Genomic DNA, 23735 nt, shown 5'->3' with positions numbered 1-23735 from the left:
TTCATGAACTCCTTAGTTTTTGCTTGTCTTGGAAACTCTTTATCTCTCCTATTCTGAATGACAACCTTGCTGGATAAAATATTCTTGGCTGCATACTTTTCCCATTTAGTACATTGAATATATCATGCCACTGCTTTCTGGCCTGCCAGATTTCTGTAGATAGGTCTCTGCTAACCTTGTGTGTCTAACCTTGTAGGTTAAGGACCTTTTGTCCCTAACTGCTTTCAGAATTCTCTCTTTATCTTTGTATTTTGCAAGTTTCACTATGATATGTCTTGGTGTTGACCTGTTTTTGTTGATTTTGAGGGGAGTTCTCTGTGCCTCTTGGACTTGCATGCCTGTTTCCTTCCCCAGATTAGGGAAGTTCTCAGCCATAATTTGTTCAAATAAACCTTTGTCCCTTTTTCCTGCTCTTCTTCTGGGACTCCTGTGATACAGATATTATTGTGCTTTGAGGAATCTCTGAGTTTCCTAAGTCTGTATTTGTGATCTAATAGTTTTCTTTCCCTCTTCTTTTCAATTTCATTATTTTCTGTAATTTTATCTTCTGTATTACCTGTTCGATCCTCTACTTCTTCCATCCTCATTGTGATTACATCCAGTTGGTTTTGCATCTCAGTTCTAGCATTTTTTATTTCTGCCTACTTGTTTTTAGGTCTTTTATCTCTGCAGCCAGGGTTTCTCTGGTGTTTTCTGTGCTTCTTTCTTTTTTTTTTTTTTTAAGATTTTATTTATTCATCCATGAGAGATAGAGAGAGAGAGGCAGAGGCAGAGGGAGAAGCAGGCTCCCCGCGGAGCAGGGAGCCCGATGCGGGACCCGATCCCAGGACCCTGGGATCATGACCTGAGCCGAAGGCAGGCGCTTAACCGACTGAGCCACCCAGGCGTCCCTCTGTGCTTCTTTCAAACCCTGTTAGTATCCTTATGACTGTTGTTCTAAATTCTTGTTCGGGTATATTGCTTATATCTGTTTTGAGCAAATCCCTGGCTGTTATTTCTTCTTGATCTTTCTTCTAGGGAGAATTCCTCCATCTTGTCATTATATCTAGGTTTCTGTCTTTTGCATATTATGAAAGCTTGTTATGTTTCCTGCTCCTGAGAATAATACTATATTAAAAAGGGGTCATACACTGCCTAGGGCCTGGCACTTCAGGAGGTGATTCTGGTATATTCTGTGTGTACTCTGCTGTTGTGTTTTGGCAGCTCTGTACCACAGGTTGGTACTCTGTAGAGTTCCTCCTTGCTTGGGGAGTGTTTGGACCTTTAACTGTGTGTGCTTTGATTTGTTTGTTAAGATAAGCCTGATTAAAAAAAAAAAAGGGATCCTGATCCAAGAAAAGAGAAAAGGAAAAGGAACCAAAAAACAGACAATAAAAACTATAAGCCTGATTCCAAAGAATAAGAAAGAAAGAAGGAAAAAAGAAAAGAAAAAGAAAAAAAAAGAAGCCTGATCCAAAAAATGAGAAGGAAAGAAACCAAAACAAATGAAAAAAAACTAAACCTGATATCAAAGAAAAAAGAAAAAAAAGAAGTAAAATAAGTAAAAATTAATAATAATAAAAAAGAAAGCCTCGTCCTATTTCCACCAGAACTGAAGCTGATGCTTTGGAGCACTCTGTGATTGGTAGACTTGGCACACACGGGGGGCCTGTGTTGGTCTTCTGAGGGAGAGGCCTGCTAGGCCGGCTCATAGTCAGACTTGCCCTTGTAAGGATGCCTTTGGTGGGCGCAGGGAGGTGGGGTTTGGTGTAGGGGACTCAAGCCTCCACTGGAGGCACTGTGTTTCTCTCTGAAGTCCTGTGGTGCTGGTGGGCGGTGTGTTCCTGTGTGTGTTTGTGTGTGTGTGTGTGTATGTATGTGTGCACGTGGAAGATGGTGCTACCCTGCCCTCTTGTCCCCCAGAAGGGGTGCTCGCAGCTACCATTGTTCAGGAAGTCCTCACAGTATAGTGAACAATCTCCCCTCTTGTGTCCCAGGCTTTCATCAGACCCCTGCCTTCCTGGCATCACAGTTCTCCTGTGTTTTATCTCTGGCAAGGGGCTGGGATTCAAAACTCCAAATCTTAAAGGGCCGGGTAGGGCTCGGACCCTCTCCCTTGCCCCCGGTGGAGAGCCTCCTGGTGCCTTGTTCCGTTCTGTCCCAGAAAAGCAGTTACATGGCTTATGCAAGATGGCTGGAGTCTGTTGTGCACCAGGAAAAGCTGCAGACCAGGTTATCTGTCCTCTGTGTACACGTCTGTCCCTGGCTATTGAACGACTGCTGAGTGGTGCCCGGTGGGCCTTTTCTCCTTGGAGAGGCAATGCATACCCTCTTCCAAGTGTACTCCAGGAAGGGGAGTGTTCTCTCCTGGTGCAACCCAGGGGATCCCCACACTGAAGCATCTTGTGTGAACCCTGCACAGTGCTCTCTCCCCTGCTCTCTCCTTCTCCCTGACTTGCCTCCACTAAAAGGGCTCTCTCCCCTTCAGGGCACCGTGGCTTTTCTTTCCCCCATTCATGTCTCTGAACTTTGCATCTGTCACGTTCTGTCCCTTCAGTTGTGCAGATTGTTTTCTTAATCCTCAGATCAAAATGATTTGGTTGACCCAGCTGTGTTTGAGCTATGAGGCTAGCTCAGTCCACCATCTTAATTCCTCCTCTGGAAGATACGTTTTTAAGCAGGAATTGAAACCACAAAGGACTAGTCAAGGAAGATGAATTTTTTTTTTTTTAAGATTTTATTTAGTTATTTGAGAATGAGAGAGTGAGCAAGAGAGAGCGGGGGAAGGGGCAGAGGGAGAGGGAGAGAGAGAATCTCAAGCAGACACCCTGCTGAGCGGGGAGCCCCATGTGGGGCTGGATCTCATGACCCTGAAATCATGACCTGAGCCAAAATAAAGAGTCAGAGACTTAACTGACTGAGCCACTCAGGCACCCCAAGGAAGATGAATTTTAAACTTATGTAAAATGTAAAAATATTTTCTGTTCTTTCTGTATTTAGTGTACTTTGTTCCGAAATAAAGAGTCAGAGACTTAACTGACTGAGCCACCCAGGCACCCCAAGGAAGATGAATTTTAAACTTACATAAAATGTAAAAATATTTTCTGTTCTTTCTGTATTTAGTGTACTTTGTTCATTTATGTGCAATGATAATTACAGTTTTAACTTGGGAAATAACCCACCAATGGAGTAAATGATGACCTATCCAAATTTTGAGTCCTTTGATAAAATCATCATAACTTGCAGTTGTTATTCTCAACTATAATGATTCATTACTTAAGGAGATGTTAGTCTCTTCCTCAAATAGGTAACTGTTAGCAAAGACCAAGATTAAAAACAATATATTTAAAAAGAATTAAATGTTGATCTGAAAATTATTTTTTATGGTTTTTTTGTGTTTTACCAAGTACCGCTACTTAGAATTATATTCATTTAATTAATCAGAAAGTGTATTTTGAGCCAGTGAAATGCAGGTAAAATTTAGGTGAGAGGTAGAGTATGCATGTTTTGAGCTAAGAATTGTTCCTCAAATCCTGTGTCTTTCTGCTAGTGTTATATGCTGTTTTTTGCTATCTTTTTCTGCCCTGATTTTTCTGTCACAATATTCTAGGAGTAACCTGATTTTGTGTGGAAAAAACATTGGGAAGGGCAGGTCAGAGGTGCAGGCTCAGATGAAATGTAACAGATTGCTACTCCCTGCAGGGTTGGGATCTGCTAGCTTGGCTCACTTGACTTAAAGCTAATCATAATAATTAAAGGTGATTTTATTTTACATTTTTAAATATTTATTTATTTATTTGAGAGAGAGCATGCTCCTGTGCATGTGTGTGTGCTGGGGGAGGGGAGACGGGCAAAGGGAGAGGGAGAGAGAATCTCAAGCAGACTCCCCACTGAGTGTGGAGCCCAATGCAGGGCTCAGTCTCACAACCCTGAGATCATGACCTGAGCCGAAATCAAGAGTCGGGTGTTTAACCGCTTTACTGACTGAGCCACCTAAGCACCTCCCAAAAGTGATTTTATTTTTAAAGTATCTATGCCTGCCCCCCTTACCACCCCTGACCCATAATAACAACTGGAGGAAGAAAACACACTGACTGATGGGACACAGAATAAAGGTTGAGAAGCAGTACACAGTAGTAAAAAGCAGTGATATAATTTCTTTTCTTTTTTAGGAAAATCACCAGCGGGTTAGCATTTTCTTTGACTATGCTAAACGCAGCAAGAACACTGCCTGGTCCTACTTTCTACCAATGTTGAATCGCCAGGATCTCTTTACTGTTCATATGGTAAATTTTGAATTGATCAAATTTCTGATTTGGGGAAGAAACACACTTGGGCTATTTATGATTTGGTAACCTTCCAGTTCCCAGAGGAGCAAAGGCTGTGATGTTAAAATTTCCAATTTTCCTTATTGATGGTTAGTAATGTGGGGATATTGGGAAGACAAAGGAGATGGAGTTGCTTTGATACAGTTAAAGTTTTGTAGAGTATTTGTTGAGTTCATTAGCATAAAAGCCTTTGCTAGATTGCATTCCAAAAGAGCTTTAGATTGTCTGTGACAGGATTAACCACATTTTACTACAGAAATTAAATTTTATTTAGAAGTAGCTATGGTGCTTAATTTTTATTTTATTTTAGTAATCACTTGTTTTTTAATATCTTAAACACACTGCTGTTTTAAACTTAACCCTGAAAGGCTATCTTTGGAAGCCTTAACACTGAACAGTCTTTTATGGAGTATAGAGAAGGTATGAGAGGAGAGTTGAGAGAATAAATCTTTGTACAAGCCTTTTCTATTCCCAGCATGGAGTGGGCTGCAGTGGGGAGCTCCTGAGACTATTCATTTCAGTAGATGTCTTTGAACTTTTCAAATCAAGAACTACTGTTAGTAGTTTTTTTTTTTTTTTTTGAGCATGTCTTCTTTCTTTCTCTCCATATATCTCTATATTCATTTATGTATGAGTTTATTCATATATTGTACATATTATAAAATCTTAAGAGAAATCAAGGAGGACTCATGAAATAAACTATATTTTATTTTTATTTTTTTTAAGATTTTTTATTTATTTATTTGACAGAGAGAGACACAGTGAGAGAGGGAACACAAGCAGAGGGAGTGGGAGAGGGAGAAGCAGGCTTCCCGCTGAGCAGGGAGCCTGATGTGGGGCTCAATCCCAGGACCCTGCGATCACGACCTGAGCCGAAGGCAGACGCCCAATGACTGAGCCACCCAGGCGCCCCTGAAATAAACTATATTTTAAAGAATACTTTTAAAAAAACCAATAATACATTTTCTTCTTTTTAAATTGTAGAGACTTGTTTTTATTGTCTGGATACATGGCTTAAATGACTTCCTAATTTTGATGGTGACTTTCTTTCAGAAAGTACTGGAAGAATATTAAATTGGGTTTGTGTGTGGAGAAGTTAGTGTTTTATACTGCCTGTATTTTTTTTTTGTGTGTGTATGTATTTCCCAGGTTTATTGAGGTATAATTGACACATTGTAAGGTATTTAAAATGTACATGATGATTTGTTATATGTATTCTTATACTGCCTATTTAATAAAGAATTCATGGTTTTATAGCTTAAAGAAACCTGAGAAATCTTTAGATGAAGAGAAACGGTTTATAGTGAGGAGAGATGGCTATTTAATATGCAAGATGTATTTTATACTAAGATAGAGATTTTTTTTAACATTTTTAAAAAAGATTTTATTTATTTATTTGACAGAGAAAGACACAGCGCGAAAGGGAACACAAGCAGGGGGAGTGGGAGAGGGAGAAGCAGGCCTCCTGCTGAGCAGGGAGCCCGATGCGGGGCTCGATTCCAGGACTCTGGGATCATGACCTGAGCCGAAGGCAGACGCCTAACAACTGAGCTACCCAGGCGCCCCACTAAGATAGGGATTTTTAAGCGTGAGGACTCACGGGGATTTGGAATGAATGAAGGCCACAGCTGGCAATTTGTTGTAGACATTGCTCTGAACTCTGGCAAGCAATTTGATGGAAGTCTGCAGATTTTTGAATATCAACATCTACAAATTCATTAAAAATACTTATTATTGTCTCCAAAAAAAAGATTCTTTTGATTTTTGCTGGCCTTATAATGAATCCCAATCTTACTTTTGGAACTCAGAATAATACAAGGAATGTCATGAAATTCTTAAAATATAACTAATTTTGTTTCACCTGAAAGGAGCTTTTTAAAAATACATTTTGACTATATTGCAAGATGTATTTTAAAAAATGAAATACAAACTTATTTTGGAGGAGTTGAGGATTGAAAAAAATCACAGCAAAGTGGTTGTGAGTCCTGCTTTTTAAGGTATATGATGTGATTTTAGAATCAACATAATATTCAAATACATCTTTTTTTTCAGGCAGCAAGAATTATTGCGAAGTTAGCAGCTTGGGGGAAAGAACTAATGGAAGGCAGTGACTTAAATTACTATTTCAATTGGATAAAAACTCAGCTGAGTTCACAGGTAAAAGACTTTTTTTTTAGTATCTTTGAAAGGAATGTGACACCCATATTAACCTATTAGTGAAATTACAAAAAAAGTTATATTAAAATAATGCCACTTTGAACTTGATAAGTAAGTCAAACTACTCTTAGGTATGGTAGTATGCTTTACTTTTTCTTTCTTTGACTAGCTTCAACTCAAACCTTTCTGTCTTTGCCACTTGGGATTTTCCATTCATGCTTTTTAGTGGGCAGGGAGTCTCTTCCTTCTGGGTGGCTACCAAGATCACACAAGTGGGAGAACTGAGAGGAGTTGCACAATTCCAGACAGCATACTCATGTAAGGCTTGTAAGAAGGGAAAAGGAACGGTATAGCAGGAGACAGAGTGCAGGCAAGCTTCGGGCTGAGAGACTTCAACTGCAGCTCCCATGCCTTGGGGACCTTGATTCTCCAAGGTTTGTGCAGGAAGTTTTGGGTTTGGGGAGAGCTCTTCGTAAGTTTCTAGCAGGATCGTTTATGTCCTTCTGGTCACAGAACCAGGCCAAGCTGTCTCACTCATTACACCAATAAACAAACTGGCTCTGGGTGCTACCAGGGGAGTTTTAAACTACAGACAGCACATTACAGATCATTGGTCAATCCAGTTATTCTGGTCTTGCTCAAGAGTCCATACAAGGCTTCCGGGTGCCCCTGGGTAGGCCTGGAGCTGCTGGGCCCAGCTGCAAGGTAACCATTGCACAATGGCACCTTCCCAGGATTTACTGTGTCACTGTGGGATAGAACATTTGGGCCTAGGGTTAGTGAAGGCTGCTTAATGGTCATCTTGGTTGCTTTCAGACCTCTCTAGCTCTACTTCATGAAGGAAATAGCTTGCTGGTTAAATGATGGGGAAAATGACAGGTTTTCTGTTTTTGTCTTCATGGTTCTCTAGAACAGGCAAAAGATAGGACACTTACGGTGGCTCAGTGGTTCTTTCCTTTCGGCTTCCAGTGACTAATATTAGTGGTAAGGGGGAGACTGGGAATGATCCTCAGGAAAGGAGTGAAATGAAGGTGGGTGGGGAAGGAGTATTCTGGGGAAGAAAGGGTAGAAGAGAATGAGACTTTGGTGTGGGGATGGCTTACATGAGGAATGGGACCAGTAAAATAATATTGGTAGTTAGTGTGTTGTCAGTGTTAGATTACAAATAAATGTCTATTTGAAATAAATTTTTAGAAAGTTGTAATTCAGATTTCAGTGACATTTTAATAGATTTTAATTTGAGGCATAAGAGAGACACCATGACATTTACTTGGGTTTACTTTTTGTCTTACCATTGCTTGCCTTTTTGGGGAAGTCTCATTGTCTTTATATTTGGATATATATTGGATATATTTTGGAGTGTATTGAACATAATTAAGTGTTTTTTTATATCAGTAGCATAAATTTTTATATATCTGTTTGGCTTAGTTTTTTTTTTTTTTTAAGATTTATTTATTTTAGAGAAAGAGAAGGAGAGAACTTGCGAGCAGGGGGAGCGGCAGAGGGAGAGGGAGAAGGAGAGGAGAAGCAGACTCTCTTTTGAGCGTGGAGCCCAACACGGGGTTCGATCCCACAACCTGAGCTGAAACCAAGAGTTGGACGCTTAACTGACTGAGACACCCAGGCGCCCCTGGCTTAGTTTTTAAAAGTATTTTTACAAGAGCCACAAATTTGCAGATTTTACAGAAATTGTGAGGTATTTAAAAAACATAATATTTAGAACATGAAAAATAAGTGTATGAAGATGAGATTTTAAATTTCTAGGTGTGTATCATTTAGGATCAGAATGCTTAACCTTCCCCTTACCCCTCCTTTTCTTTTTTCTTTTTTGAAATTAGTTCTTCCTTTGAACAAACTTCAGTTTGCTTTAGCATTAGCTTTATGGTAATGGTAGTGAGACTCTATCGTAACTAGATTCATAAAATGAAAATTGGTAGGATAGAATATATACTGTAGTTTGCCACTAACATTTTGGGTTGTTTTCTCACAAGAATAACATTTGTATTGTGCCTTGCAGATGATTTGTTACTTTTGAAATGATTAACTGTGGTTATAACTGTGTCCAAGAATTGGGGGAAATATCTTTATCATCACTAGTGGAAGCAAAATATTCAGTGTCTAGAACAATTTTCATTAGAACTGAGCTCCTTGGTATTAGATAAATGCTTTAAAAGACCTTTTCTTTATCTTTCTGGTACGTTCTTTTTATCACAAAGTCTTTGGCTTTCTGTAGTTATGATATGGTGTTTCTGCTTTGTAAGTCCTGCTACAAAGTGACTCTTCAGGGTGCCCAGGCCCCTTCTGGCTTTGCTTCTCAGAGTCTGGTCTCTGCTTCTGCTAGGTTCTGAACTGCACTGTCTCTCTTGCTGTGGGCAGACACTTCTTGCAAAGCTTTCTCTCAGGATCAAATTATAGACTTCTTGTTTAAAGAATGAAACATAGGATTATTTGGGATTTTCTTTGCTACTTTGCTTAAATGTCATGTGATGGTGCTGTATCTGGAAGTTCTCTATTGTTAGTGTTTTCTCCCTCATAAAAGGACCACAACTTCATAATTTTAATAGAAATAAACTTTCAGAAGTCCAAATTAGTTGCAAGTTTGGATATTTTGTTGACTTTATATAAGTGACATTTAGGAGCTTTTTCCTTTTTGGTAGTTTAAGCACTGTATATGGGTTGCGGGGGGCCTCATGCCTGGCACTTAGTAGATAAAAAAAATTAGTTTGAATAAAACGAAATAAAAATTTCCTTTCAGAAATTCATTACTACTTTTCTCTTGCACATTCAACCTTTGACTTTCTACCTTAACTTTTTTTAGTCATTTCTATATGTCATTTAGACATTATATAACATGTGAAATTCTGATTGTCATTATAACTTGCTAGCATTGCTGTCAATAATCTAATTTTAAGTTCTGTGTAGAATCTTCCCATTACTAGGCACCTATTTTGAAAGCTTTGCCACAGAATATAATGTAGATAGTTCAGCTTAAGATAGTTATCTTACTTGAAAAACAATTCAGTAAGTAAATTCTGAGACTTGGAAATTTGCACCAGCATCATTTATGAAATTTAGCTGGAGCTTAGTATTCAGTTTATTATTGTTCCATTTTTAATTAAGTTATCTGAAAAAGTGTAATATTTAGAATATTTTGTGTCATCCCCATGCTTTTTATTAGTTGATGATACTCCATTAAGTAGGATTAGGAAAAAAATTTATAAAATTGGCTTAGCTCCCTTTCATAAGCTGATAAATTAGGATAAAAATTAAAAACAAAACTAAGTAATAAGTTATTTATTTCATAATAGAAACTGCGTGGTAGCGGTGTCGCTGTTGAAACAGGAACAGTCTCTTCAAGTGATGTAAGTATATTCCTTCTTAATTCACTGGCCTCCTAACACCATGAATATAATTTATTTTGAGTCATTTAAAATTTTAAAGATGTTTACTAGTTCCCCAAATGTAAATCCATATTAATCTTCAGTTAGGTTAAATAGCATTGTAAAACTATATATTTATGTATATATAAATATTTATGGTCTGTTGGTAGATAGGAGACTTGCTCTTCCCTGTTGCTCTTCTTTTCAGGTCCTTTATCTTAGACCTGAGAATCAAGGCAAGAGTCTGAATTCAGATGTACAGCTGGAGTGAATAATCACGAAGTTACTCTCTTTCAGGCTTCAGTTATATGATAACCTATGCAAGACCTGTTTAACAGATACGTGAATAGTGTGTCAAGGAGTTGAAAACAGTTCAGGTATCTGATGGCATTAAAACTCATTACTTGCATTGTGTTGCTCAAGGCTTTACGTGGGGCTGTATGCTGGCCAGAACCTCCACCTACCCGTTTTTTTTTGGCCATACTCTCCCCACATTTTTTAGAGCCAGAAGGGTAAAGGTTAAAATTAATCACGTCTCCCCAAGTTCCCTTCTTGGTTGGACTTATCTTCCCCATTTGGGAACAGTTTATCTTTGTTATATTCTGAATACTTCAAGAACTGGCAGTAAGTTTGGACAAGTAAGGGTTGGCGTGCTCGCTTCGGCAGCACATATACTAAAATTGGACAAGTAAGGGTTGGCATGATTAGAGCCAATTGAGAATAAGATAGGGAAAAAGAAAGTTAGAAATGTAGGTGAGGTGCATCTATCTTCATTAGTGGGAAATATCTCTGGGAAACTGGAAGGCATCTTCAGAGGGCAGTGTCTACCACCTGCCGGTAGTAGACCTAAATGAAGCTGTGTAGGAGCCCTGTAATATCCGTATTAATTACCAGTACTTCCATAATCAGCTTGGAATATATCTGTTTGTGTGCTCTGAGACTGTAGATGGCAGCAGCACCCATTTTCACAGCCAAGAGCAAGGCTTCTCTTGGGGCAGGGGTTGAAGGATTTGACAAATAGTGTGTTAGGTCAGAATATGGCTATTAACCTTCTGAAGAGGAACCAGAACAAGGTGCAGAACTAGAAGAGCGATCTTGGGGTCAGAGTGGGGTAAGGAGGTGATAGGTTGGAAGTCTAGATATTCAGTCATAAGCACGTGTTTAAGTTGAGAATCTTTATTTTTGTGACTTGAATTTTTACGGGTTTGAAATTTTGAAAAATTATTTAATTCATGTATTAGACTTATTGATAAATTTTTAAAAAGGTATTTTCAGAATTATATATCTTATAAACTTATTTGAGTGATTGTTAATGTGTTTGTAAGTTCATAAAGCTTACATAATGAGTTGCAAGCTCTGGTGACATGACGTTCTTATCTTGTTCTTTTCTGTTCAGTGTATTGGAAAAACAAAACTAACTAATTGAATTGGCAGTACATTAGTCAGAGTGGTTTACTTGGTAGACTCCTACACATACCTCCCAAACAGAATTAGCATCAGAGGTAATTGTGAGTAAGGAAAAGATGGCCTTTGATATTTGACCTTCCCTCTCATACCCTTCAAACTTAAACATACTTGCTGTCTCTTCCTGAAGGTTCTTACTTTTTCTACTGGCTATCAACTTGGAATGCAGATTTTAATAAGTTGAGCATAAGGTGGTAGCTTCTCTGATATGATTTAAGAGGGGAATCTGAATTGGTAACTAATACTTATTGAGCTCTTACTATGTGCCCAGCACTGCTTTCTTCAGTTTACATTTACATCTCCTTGAATATTCACACTCCCTCTTTGACTTAGGTCTTACTGTAAGCCACATTGTATAGATGTGAGCAGTGAGGCTGCACAGAATTGCAACACCAGTTTGCCTAAAGTCATTCAGGTAATGAGTGGCAAAAACCCCAAAGAAAGGAATTGCTTGCCAAGAGAATTCCTTTTGAGGCAACAGAAATGCAGTTGGGTCTTTTTTTTTTTTTTTTAAAGATTTTATTTATTTGACAGAGAGAGACACAGTGAGAGAGGGAACACAAGCAGGGGGAGTGAGAGAGAGAGAAGCAGGCTTCCTGCTGAGCAGGGAGCCCGATGCGGGGCTCGATCCCAGGACTCTGGGATCATGACCTGAGCCGAAGGCAGACGCTTAACGACTGAGCCACCCAGGCATCCCTGCAGTTGGGTCTTTAGGCGTTTCCCAAGTCGCAGAGCCTGCTCAGCCTTGTACAGATATTGGTATTACATCTTAAAGTCCCTTTAGGTTTTCCCAGAGCATGGAAAAGCAGTTTGGGAAATTGCATTACACAATATTGCCACTTGATGTCAGTAGAAAACACACAAGTTTTATACCGCAAAATGTGAATTAAGAATGATTCAACAGTCTTACCTTTAAAATGGCATCATTGTAAGTTATGAGTGGATCATTACAAACATTTTTATTTAAATGTCCTTACATAAGTAGACTTTCCTTAACATGCATTCTGTTGTCTTTGCCTGAAGATGAAAATAATACATGACACCAAATCTAATGCACCTACCATAAACTGTTCAGTTCTTTACTGGGTCTCGAATGTGAGTACTCAAGTCTTCTGTTCTGAGGAAGCTGCACAGCTGTGGACATTGATTAGTGCTGATGCCCTGATAAAAAGATGAATACTGTGATCTCTCACAGGCTTTGCAGGATTTAGAAAGAATCTGGGAATTTCTTGTTGGTTTATTTTCTTTTTCTTCTGTCCAGCTTCACTTATACTTGTATAGGAGGGAGCAAGGTGACTCCCCATCTGACTATGTCTTGATCTCTGGCCATTTTGTTGCCGATCCAGTTTGGCATTAGTTACTGCAAGATAAACACTGTTTCATTGATAGTAAGTAACTTGATGAAGTTGCTGGGTTCTCCTTATTATTTCATCTTGTCTTTTAATGTTCTGGAGCAGTTCTGTCCATCAGAACTTCCCATGATGTTGGAACTGTCCATTATGGTAGCCCCTTGTGGCTATTAAGGACTTGGAAAGGTGTAAATGCAAGTGAGGAAATAAATTTTCAATTTTATTTAGTTTTTAAAATTTTTAAGTTTTTTTAAATCAAAATATATGTCACACACCATAAAATCCATCCATTTGCAGTTCAGTAGGTTTTAGTATATTTACAGAGTTGTACAGCCATTAGCACATCTAGTTTTATAACATTTTTAACACCTCAGAAAGAAAACCCTGTACACATTAACAGTCCTTCCTCATTCCTACTCCCCACTCCCAACCTCTGGCAACCATTCATCTGCTGTCTCTCTTTCTGTCTCTTCTGGCCATTTCATAAAAATAAAGCACATAGCATGTGGTTGGTTGTCTATAACTGGCTTCTTTCACTTAGCATAATGTTTTTGAGATTCATGCATGTTTTAGCACAGAGTAACAGCATTTTAGAATGAGAGAAATGAAACTTTTCTTAAATTGTTTTCTGTGGCAGTTCTAATATCCTTGTTAATATGAAGATAGTTTTACTGTTTTGGCTTTGTTTTTAATTTAATGCTGTGCTGATGTGGCACTTTTCAGTCTTCCAGAAGAGGTAGAAAAAAAAAGAAGAGGTAGAGTATTTTAATGATTTAGTTCTTTTCCACTTGGTTGTTAAGTGCACCCAAAAGTGCTGCCCAAGTAGCAGAAATAAGTGGCTGTGTCAGGAATTCATACAGTTCAGGCCTGTTATTTAACTGTAGTCTTCTCTGGCTGGTGAACTGTGAAGTCTGTGAGGACTCAAAGGAATTCACAATCAGTTATGTGACTGTGTAAGTTTCAAGAGTATTGTTATTTACTTAAAGCAATTCTTGGAGGATTTTCATTATTTAATTGCCTTTTATCTTCTTGCCACAAAATTAATACATTTTAAACATTGGGGATCATTAAAATACATGCACGGAATGAACATTAAGGAGGGAAGATAAGAATCTGTGAGTTTTGTTTTTCTGATCAGATTTTTGGAAGGACTGTCTGGAAGTATATTCTGGCAATACAAAAGAAAGTAAAGTGATAAGGTATTTCAGTATAAGATTTTCTTTTACAAATCATTGTCAAAGCATAGCACTGATAATAATAATAAGTAATCTAATATGGTGCATTAGATGTGTTCTTGGAAGTTGTATATAAAGCAATAATTTATAAAGTAAATAATATTTTCTCAAGTTCACAATTTTTCTATATAGTAAAGAATCTCATTACATGACTGAGCCAATTAGGTTGAAAGCAATGCTTTAAGGAGAGTTAGAAATTTGTAAATTAATAATGAAATTACGGGGTTTTTTTGGTAAAAGTCTAAGACTAAATAATCTTAATTTAGGCATTAATTTAATCTTGGTATTTTATGAGTATTGACTAGACGATCTCTTTGAGTAAGCCAAACTTCAAGAGAATTCTTGAGCTTATATATATTTTAGTTCCTGCATATGAGGTAATACACCTTATGGTTGTTTTGTGCTTTGTAGAACTGATTTGAGTTCAGATTTGAGGAGGTTTTTTCCCTTTAATTTGTTAGGGCTGGTATTTCCCTTTATTGATGATAGAACAGTTGAAGATTTTAATTGATTTGCCAAAGACAATTTGGCAAAACTCCTGATAGGCAGAGCCTCTCCTCTTTTCCCTTCCTTCCTTTGTCTTTTTTCTTTTTCTTTTCTTTATTGTTTTTTTTTTAATTTTTTTAATTTAGTTTAATTTTTTATGTTCATTAGCCACTGTATAGTGTTTTTTTTCTTTTTTTATTATGTCTTAACCCACACAAAGTAAAATGCACAGATTTTAAATGTTCAGCTAAATAAATTTATATATCCTGTGTCCTCCTGCTCAATACCTTCCTTTGGCTAAACTCTCAGCAAGTTTATTGTTTTCATGGTATCTGTTACTAGTGATTAGTTTTGCCTACTCTTGAGCTCCATTGTAGTGGAATCATATATATGAACTCTTACGTGTCTGAATTCTTTTGCCAATATTGTGCCAGTGAGATTCATTCATGTTGCATTTAACAGAAATTCATTCTTTTTATTGCCATGTAGTAATCCATTGAACGAATATTTTCTATTATCTTATTAATGGATATTTTGGGTTACTTCTAGTTTTTGGCTATTGTGAATAATCTTGCTATGAGCATTCTTGTACCTGGCTTTTGTAGATGTGATCACTGTAATCACTTACGTCTGGAGCACTTAATTCTAGAATGGAGTTGCTGCGTTGTAAGGTATATGTAAATTTAGTAGATACTGCAAATCAGTGTTCTAAATCAATTTATGTGTCCCTCAACAAAATGTGAGACTTCCAGTTGTTTCAGTCCTTACTGACACTTACATTGTCTTGTGTTATTTTTTATGTCTTGTGTTATTTTTTAAAGCGAATGTCTGTTATAGAATTAAAAATGACACACATATATGCATACACTCACTTTTTAGTTCTACAAGAAAAGATTCATATAATTGTCATGAAACAAATACTTTTGGGTCTATTCAAATCAGCAGTCCTCCATTTCATGTAAAACTGGCTTCTGGAATCTATTTTTTTAGTCACTTATGTGTTTGAAAAGTTTGACTTGGTGCTTCACCAATTCCACTGTACTGTGCATTTTTACTGTCTGGGGGAGCGGTGCTTTTTACTGCAATGCAGACATGTTATTTCAAGTGTGCACGATTCCAAAATTTTAGTGAATATTATTTTTGCTCTTTCTCATTTAGTTTGTACTTAAACCCCAGCGTTATGAAGATGAATATTGAAAATATGTCTATAAATGTTTTTATAACAGTTTTACTTTGGTACAGTATCACTAGTTTTTATCTTTATCTTTTGCCTGCCTGTTTTCTAATCCCTTAGTTCTCGAATTACTTTGTAATTCTGCAGAATATAGATTTCTGAGATCATATTTGCCACGAAGGTAAATTTTACCAGTTGCTATTTTCCCTATGGTCTGATTATTCCACCATAACATAACGAGAGTTTGCATTTCAGCAACACTGGAAAATTTCTTTTAAATGTGTTGAGAAGTGGGCGCCTGGGTGGCTCAGTTGGTTAAGCGACTGCCTTCGGCTCAGGTCATGATCCTGGAGTCCCTGGGTCGAGTCCCGCATCGGGCTCCCTGCTCGGCAGGGAGTCTGCTTCTCCCTCTGACCCTCCTCCCTCTCATGCTCTCTGTCTCTCATTCTCTCTCTCTCAAATAAATAAAAATAAAATCTTTAAATGTGTTGAGAAGTAAAAATAGTTTAGCAGTGAGGTTTGCTGCAGTGAGAGGGCATGTTGTGGCCAATTCTCAGCCCAGGATGTCTGGTGCAGCACAGACAACTGTAGTTCAACCACGAAGAGAGTGGATTCCTAGGGCCAATCCAAGATTAACTCACTATTTTAATTTCAACAAATTATATCTCCTTTTTAAGACTCATCTGAAAAATTGGGTATCATAATATTTCCCTTTTATTTTTAATTTTAATTTTTTTAAAAGTGCTTTGAAAAATATGTGTTAATAAATTATTTTTATAAAACATTTTTAATTTCTTTTTTGACAGTTTTTTGATTAGTTGTGAAGGTTAGAAGATAACATTTTGATTCCTGAAAAAACAAAACCTTTACCTTAAGGAAGAACTCTGGTTGGATGACATTTAAACAAATAGTATTTAGGAAACAATGCATTGAGTATCTAAAGTATCTTTATTGTGTGTATGTATTTTGTTGTTGTTATTAAGTCAGTCCAAATACAGGTGATTTTTTGTTAATGGAGAAGTGAATTACTTAAGCAATTTATTTATTTATTTATTATTTATTTATTTATAAAAAAGATTTTATTTATTTCACAGAGAGAGAGGGAGAGCACGAGTACGGGGGTGGGGAGTTGGGAGGAGCAGAGAGAGGGAGAAGCAGACTCCCTGCTGAGCAGGGAACCTGATGCAGGGCTCTACCCCAGGATCTCAGGATCATGACCTGAGCCGAAGGCAGATGCTCAACCGACTGAGCCACCCAGGGACCCCTACTTTAGTAATTTAAATGAAAATTATCATCTGGCGTAAGTGAGCTCTTTTAACATAAATATTTTCTAGTAAAATAGGATGATATAAGGTACAGCCAGAATTGACTAGCAATTTATATTAGTTTTCAAATTGAGATAAATTAAAAGAAAATACTAGACAATCAGATAAGATCCATACTACCAAACAGATTTAATTTTGGCTCCAAAAAGAAATAGGATAATGGTGCTATGTTGTATATATTTCTGCAGTATGGATTGTTATTAGGATAAAAATTTTGGCCAAACTTTTAATTATGGAACCATATCTGTTAGAGCCCCATTCATTTGGAATTTGTGTAAGATAAGAAGTTTGTTTGTATTTATTTTGTTTGTTCATTCAATCAAGAAATATGTATTGAGTACCAACCAGGTACAGTTCATGGTGGTGAAAGCGTAGCACTGAACGGGATGGGCAGGACTCCTGCCTACATAGGGCTTCGTCTAAGGGAGGACAGCATTAGACAAGTAATTACACGCTGTGATTATTTTAGTACCCTTCTGGCAATGCTTGTAAGAGAGAAGCACAGGTTCTTTTAGAGTGTGCAGTGAGGGGTCTCATCTGGGGTCAGTTTGCTCAGGCTTCCTGAGGAAGCGAAGGGATGAGGACTGTGCCTGCATTGGAGGGAAGTGTGTGGAGAACCTGGGCGGACAAGGGAGAGCCAGTGGTGCTTGTAGGGGTGCAGGCGTAGGGAGAGTGGGGAGGTAAGGCAGGCCGGCCCAGGGTATTCAGGGCCTTAGCTATCACATAGGGTTTTAGGACTTTTCCTCGGCAGGGGGAAGCCATTGAAGAATATTAAGATAGGGAGTCCCATGGCATAGGGCAGCCCCAGGAAGGAGGGCAGCATTTGTCAGTGCATGGCGCTGGATCTGCCATCCTGCAGTGTTAACGCTGTCCCCCTTGATTGCTGTATGGCTTACTTTTTTCCTTTCCTGGCATTCTGTCACTTGTCTCCTCAGCAGTGAGTCCCTCTCCAGGGAGCCTACTTAAAAGAGCACCCATGTCTCCCTCTCTGCATTTCCTATTTCCCTTTCTTTTTTTTTTAAAGATTTTATTTATTTATTTGAGAGAGAGAGACTGAGAGAGAGAGCACATGAGAGGGGGGAGGGTCGGGAGGGTCAGAGGGAGAAGCAGACTCCCTGCCGAGCAGGGAGCCCGACGCGGGACTCCATCCAGGGACTCCAGGATCATGACCTGAGCCGAAGGCAGTCACTTAACCAACTGAGCCACCCAGGCGCCCCTCCTATTTCCCTTTCTTAATGGCATTTTTGTTGTATTGAACTTGTAACTCCAGTACGCTCTGTAATTTAGCTGTTTTTGTGTGCTTTTCCTCTTTCTCCATTAGACTGTAAGCTCCCTGATGGAAGGGATTGAGGTCTGTTTGTTCATGGTTGTGTGTCCACTGCAAGAACAGCGTCTTACACATAGCAGTCACTCAGTAAACATTTGTTGAATGAATATTGAATACAGACTTGTAGAACCTTTCTGGGGACCAGTTGAGAACTTAAAATGATGGAGGCCTTATGTCCCTTACTAGTTTCTGACAGTCCAGGCAGTCTGGAGTTGTAGTTGTCAAACAGTGTACTAGAACTGGAGGGGCAAATGGGCTTCTTCATCTTTGGTTGGATTCTAGCTACAGATATATTTGAAAATAAAGTGAAGTCCCTTCTGCATACCAGATAATATAAGCAACCCAATAAATGTTGAATGGAGTATAAGATTTCTTAAATGGAAAAAGAAAATTGCAAATGAAAGTTACAGTATAATCTTATTTGTATTTTTTAAAAAAAGATATAATGTATAGAATCTGCAGTTTCCACAGATCTACTAATAGCGATTGTATCTTAGCAGTGGTACTGAGGGGTGATAAGAAGGAGGTTTTATTTTATGCCATTCTATATTGATTGGCTATTTTTTTAAAAAGATTTTTATTTTTACTTATTTTAAAATATTTATTTATTAGAGAGAGAGCGGGAGGAGGGGCAGAGGGAGAGGGAGAGAAAATCTCAAGCAGACTCCCTGCTGAGCGTGGAGCCTGACATGGGGCTTGATCTCACAACCCTGAGATCATGACCTGAGCCGAAAGCAAGAGTCAGATGCTTAACTGACAGTGCCACCCAGGTGCCCGTTGATTGGATATTTTATCATAAATACGTACAAAGAATTTCATGTAAAATTAAGGTCAATAAACGTCATGTACACAAATATTAATGAGGTTCCATACTACTTGTCAAGTCTAGGACCCAGAAGCTGGATCATATAGGCAATGTCCTTCAGAGTTCTGAGCATAGGAGTCAGGGAGAGGTCAGCTGGAAAAGGTGAGGCTCCGGTATACAGCTTCAAGGGAAGGCACAGAGATGTTCTTCCTTATTTTATTCTTTCTTGTGACATTTCTGTTTGGAAGGAGCAATGTTTGATTACCTCAAATACTACTTCATCAGTTTGTCAGTTTTTGATATTGTCATGTAAGATAGACTATTTCTCTGTCATTCTCTTCTTGTTCAGTTTGTCTTTGAAATCTTGTGAGATTTCAGGATTTTCTATTAGCAATTACAGCTATTTCAAGAATAATTTCCTATTTCAAGAATAGGACATTCTAGCAAAAAGAGAAATATTTACAGCAGGAAAAGATCAAGATTGTGTTTACATTGAACAGTGTGGAGGATAGTAGTACATTTTTATATTATTCTCATGGAAGTGGAAATGAGCTTAAGGGAAAGGATAAGGGGGCTTCTATATTTTGTCTTTTTTTTTTTTTTAAATAGTATCTTATTAGGCAGAAAACAAAAATCACTTCACTTGGACAAAATATATCTTAAAACTTTAGGTTTTACTTTTTTCCTCATAAAGCCAAATGGCATGATAAAAAAAATCCAAGTGGAGCAAATAAATAAATAAAATCTTTAAAAAAAAAAATCCAAGTGGAATGAATATTTATTCATTTAGCAAACAAACATTTTTAAAGTCCTGGGTTGTTGTTGTTGTTTTTTTTTTTCTTTTTTCTTTTGTCAGGGACTATGCTTAAATGCTGAGATTAAGAAAGACTCCTCTTTTGCTCTCTGGTCAAATGGGGATGACTGAGACACAAACACACACACACACACACACATACAAAGGGATTTACAAATAGAGATTTATATGTGGCACATGGAAATGATTAATTCCATCTGGGGAAATCAGAATACAGTAGTAGTTGCAGCAGCAAACATTTCTTGACTGTTGTATGACAGGTACCTTTAAAACTCTTTCATACATTAACTGATGAAATTATACCGACATTCCATGGGATTTGTCCTGTTATCCCCATTTTAGAGATAGGAAGCTCATTCAAAGTCACATAGTTTGTAAGTGGCTGAGTGTGGCAGGCTGGTTCCAGAACCTTTGTTCCTAATGGTTATACACCATATACTACTATACTACTACCATACTATATACAGCTGCCTTTCTTTCATGGTGGAGGAGTTAACAATTGATCTAACAATTTACCTAACAATTGATCTAGGTTAACCTGGCAGCAGGTGAGTCAATTCAGATGGCAAAGAGAATCAGGGGAGAGCTGTTCAGTTAGTAGTTGGAGGTACAGGTCTGGTTCTCAGGTGAAAGTAACTGCTGGAACTGGCATTTTAAAGTCAGTGGTGATCCTAGAATTTGCCATACTAATGGCGTGATAAGGTACAAAAGAGGTAAAAGTTTGGTGATAATTCCTTCAAGAAACCTTCATGTATTGGGAGGAAGAAAGATGCAGAGATTGGTACAGGGCTTAGGGACAGCTTTAAGGTGGGAAAGGATTGAATATATATAGAGGCTGTGGAGAGGAAGCCTATCAAACAGAGACTGCGGATGTAGAGAGGGGTCTGGTAGACGGAACATCATGCGGGAGGAATGGGATATAGACTTTGCTGGGGCTGAGGGTTGTGGACAGGAATAAGTCTGCTGGTCTCCTAGGTGAGAGAGAGGCAAGAATGGCTACAAGCGTAGATCAGTTTTGGGTGGGGGGGGTGAGATGTTTGCAGCTGGCCAATCTCTAACTAGTGGTATGTATATTTTCTCATACTGCTGAGAGTGAGGGAAGAGAGTAGGACAGGAGGGTAGTGGTGAGTGTGGGTGACTGGGGAATGGCAGAGAGGACAGACCAGAGTTGCTTGATGGCTTTGCAGGATTGTATAATTTTCTCCAGCAGTACTGAATTACCTTTCTCTGGGAGTAGGGATGGTGACTTGTTGGCTTGATTGAAGACCGAGTATTTAGAAAAAAAATTGTTGAGTAATTTTACATATGAGAGTAATAGGACACATGTGAGTGAAAGATAATAAAGTGATATAATTTACTTTGTTTAATTGAAGGCAATAATTCAATCATTTGCCAGTGTTGCTGTCACTATATACTTTGAAAGTGATTTCTGGAATGGTGTTTGGACTGCTTCATTATGTATTGTATAATAGGTGCAAGTGCAATTTTAGAACCAGGATCTTTAATAAGCACATTTATAATGTGAATCCGGAAGCTCTATGACCGTGAAGAATCCATATTTGGAATGTATCCAGTATTTCAACATAGTATAGTAAAATGGACACAGAAAAGAAAGGCTTCCAGTGAACCAAGACATTTTTGCGTTGAGAGGAAATTGATAAATGGAAGAGGAGAGAGTACCCTAGGTTGCATTTTTATTCATTATATGTAGAAATCTTGCTTAAGCTTTCTCTCTAAACAAGAAAAATGGAATTCATCTTTCACAAAGGATTACTACCTGCTGACTTAATTGGAAAAAATAACATACTTTTTTTTCCATTATGGAAGATTGTTTTAGAGCTGAAAATTCACTTTTTTCTTTTTTCCTTTGGTCATTTCTGCTAATGTTTTGAGTTTCCAGGCAAATTATATTACTGGATACATAGCGCTTTTGGGAAACTATGTTCACTACTTTCTAGGTAAAATCTAAGATAACCTTTTCTTGATAACTTTTGATAATTCCACCAAATGTACTTACATCATTGTGTTTTTGTAGTTGAAAGCCTAGAATTTCCTTGAAGTGTTAGGTTTTAACGAACTTTGAGTTAAAACACAGAGCCTAGTAGCATCGTATATATTAGGTGTTGTGAATTTTTATAACATTCTTGATTCTCTCTCTCTCTTTCTTTCCTTCTTTTTATTTTATTTTATTTTATTTGTTTTATTTTATTTTATTTATTTTATTTTATTTTATTTTATTAGCATGTTCTTTAAGGCTAGAGTCTGAAAATCCCTCTTGTCTCTCTGTTCTTATAGATGTTAGGCTCATGGTAAATATTTAGAGAAGAGCCCAGGTTAGGTGTTGCTATTAGCTTTGCTAAAATGGAGGTGCCTGCATTATTCCTGGGGATATTATTCCTGTTTATTTCAGGTTCCAGATTTAACCACAGTTTCCCTAGAACGGTACTATTGAACTGATAGTTGTTAAAAATTATAGAGCAAAGGTCTTTTTCAAATGTTTAATTAGACTTCTTGTACACTATATATATATATATTTATGTATACATTTCTAAATTCCCATTTATTGAATTTCTACAAAATGGCTAGCTGTATGCTAAATTAATTACTTTACTTAATCCTAACAGTACCCCTTTGGGATGCTTGGAGGCGTCATCCATCTTAAGGACAAAGAAATTGAGTATTGGAAAGGTTCAGTGACTCACCTCAGACCATTTAAATATAGGCTCGTCTCAAAGCATACGGTTTTATCTTTTTAATTTTATTGTCATTCTTTGATATTTCTGCAGTTATGAAGAGCAGTATTATCTCTGTAGTGCCTGTCTTCAGGACTAAATGAAACATTGCAAGATAACATTTATCAAGCCATTATCAAAGATATAGTTACTTTGTTCCTTGATTTCCCTGTGTGTTAAGTAGTCTTGAACTATGTAGGTTTAATTTGGCAGAGAAAATCAACTGCATTTCTAAAAGGTAGAGAGAAAAATAAAAATGGAGATTGATTTTGAAAAAATAGTAGCGACTTTTGGATGTTCTGATGATAAGAAACTCAGTAAAAAAATCCAGACTTTTTGTATGTGCATGATCTCATGTCTTTAAATGCTTTACAGTTTTAAAACCTTGTACTTCTTCTTGCATAGAGTTCTCAGTATGTGCAGTGTGTTGCTGGGTGTCTGCAGCTGATGCTTCGGGTCAATGAGTACCGCTTTGCCTGGGTAGAAGCAGATGGGGTAAACTGGTGAGTGCCCTTTTACTTTTAATGTAGAATAACATTTGAAAGCATCTCTCCTTGACATTTTCAAAGAAATTAATACATTTAATCATCTAAAAGAAATTTTTTTTTTCATGTCTAGATTATGCTAACCTTCATGGAAATCAGTAACTACTAAATGGAATGTTTCTCCTCTCCCTCACTTGGCCTGTGCTACTTAAGAGGTTAAGAACTCCGAAAAGCCTAATACTTGATAGAACAAATTTTAGGTATTCAGAATAGAAGAACAATTATAAAAGTATCTTGTGGTAAATGTAGACAAAAATCAACAGGAAAAGATCTTTTTTTTTTTATTATTATGTTATGTTAATCACCATATATTACATCATTAGTTTTTGATGTAGTGTTCCATGATTCATTGTTTGCATATAACACCCAGTGCTCCATGCAGAACATGCCCTCTTTAATACCCATCACCAGGCTAACCCATCCCCCCACCCCCGTTCCCTCTAGAACCCTCAGTTTGTTTCTCTGAGTCCGTAGTCTCATGGTTCGTCTCCCCCTCTGATTCCCCCCCCTTCATTTTTCCCTTCCTGCTATCTTCTTTTTTTTTTTTTAACCTATAATGCATTACTTGTTTCAGAGGTACAGGTCTGTGATTCATCAGTCTTACACAATTCACAGCGCTCACCATAGCACATACC

At 37.6% G+C, this 23735-nt stretch overlaps 1 protein-coding gene across 2 annotated transcripts in view; it reads left to right on the top strand.

Moving 5' to 3' along the window:
* The window catches only part of ATP6V1H (ATPase H+ transporting V1 subunit H), a 107524-nt gene that overhangs the window by 17918 nt on the left and 65871 nt on the right, over window positions 1–23735 (top strand). The window contains exons 5-8 of one of the 2 annotated variants that reach the window (XM_081815990.1): window positions 4152–4265; window positions 6360–6464; window positions 9773–9826; window positions 22961–23058. In XM_081815990.1, coding sequence (XP_081672116.1) covers window positions 4152–4265; window positions 6360–6464; window positions 9773–9826; window positions 22961–23058 — 371 coding nt within the window. The remainder of the gene's footprint in view (window positions 1–4151; window positions 4266–6359; window positions 6465–9772; window positions 9827–22960; window positions 23059–23735) is intronic. The other variant, XM_081815991.1, reaches the window with a different exon arrangement.

This window comes from Leptonychotes weddellii, chromosome 4 (genome assembly GCF_054177405.1).
Source record: "Leptonychotes weddellii isolate Sample4059 chromosome 4, ASM5417740v2, whole genome shotgun sequence".
Taxonomy (NCBI): Eukaryota; Metazoa; Chordata; class Mammalia; order Carnivora; family Phocidae; genus Leptonychotes; species Leptonychotes weddellii.
This window is presented reverse-complemented; position numbering and strand designations above follow the sequence as displayed.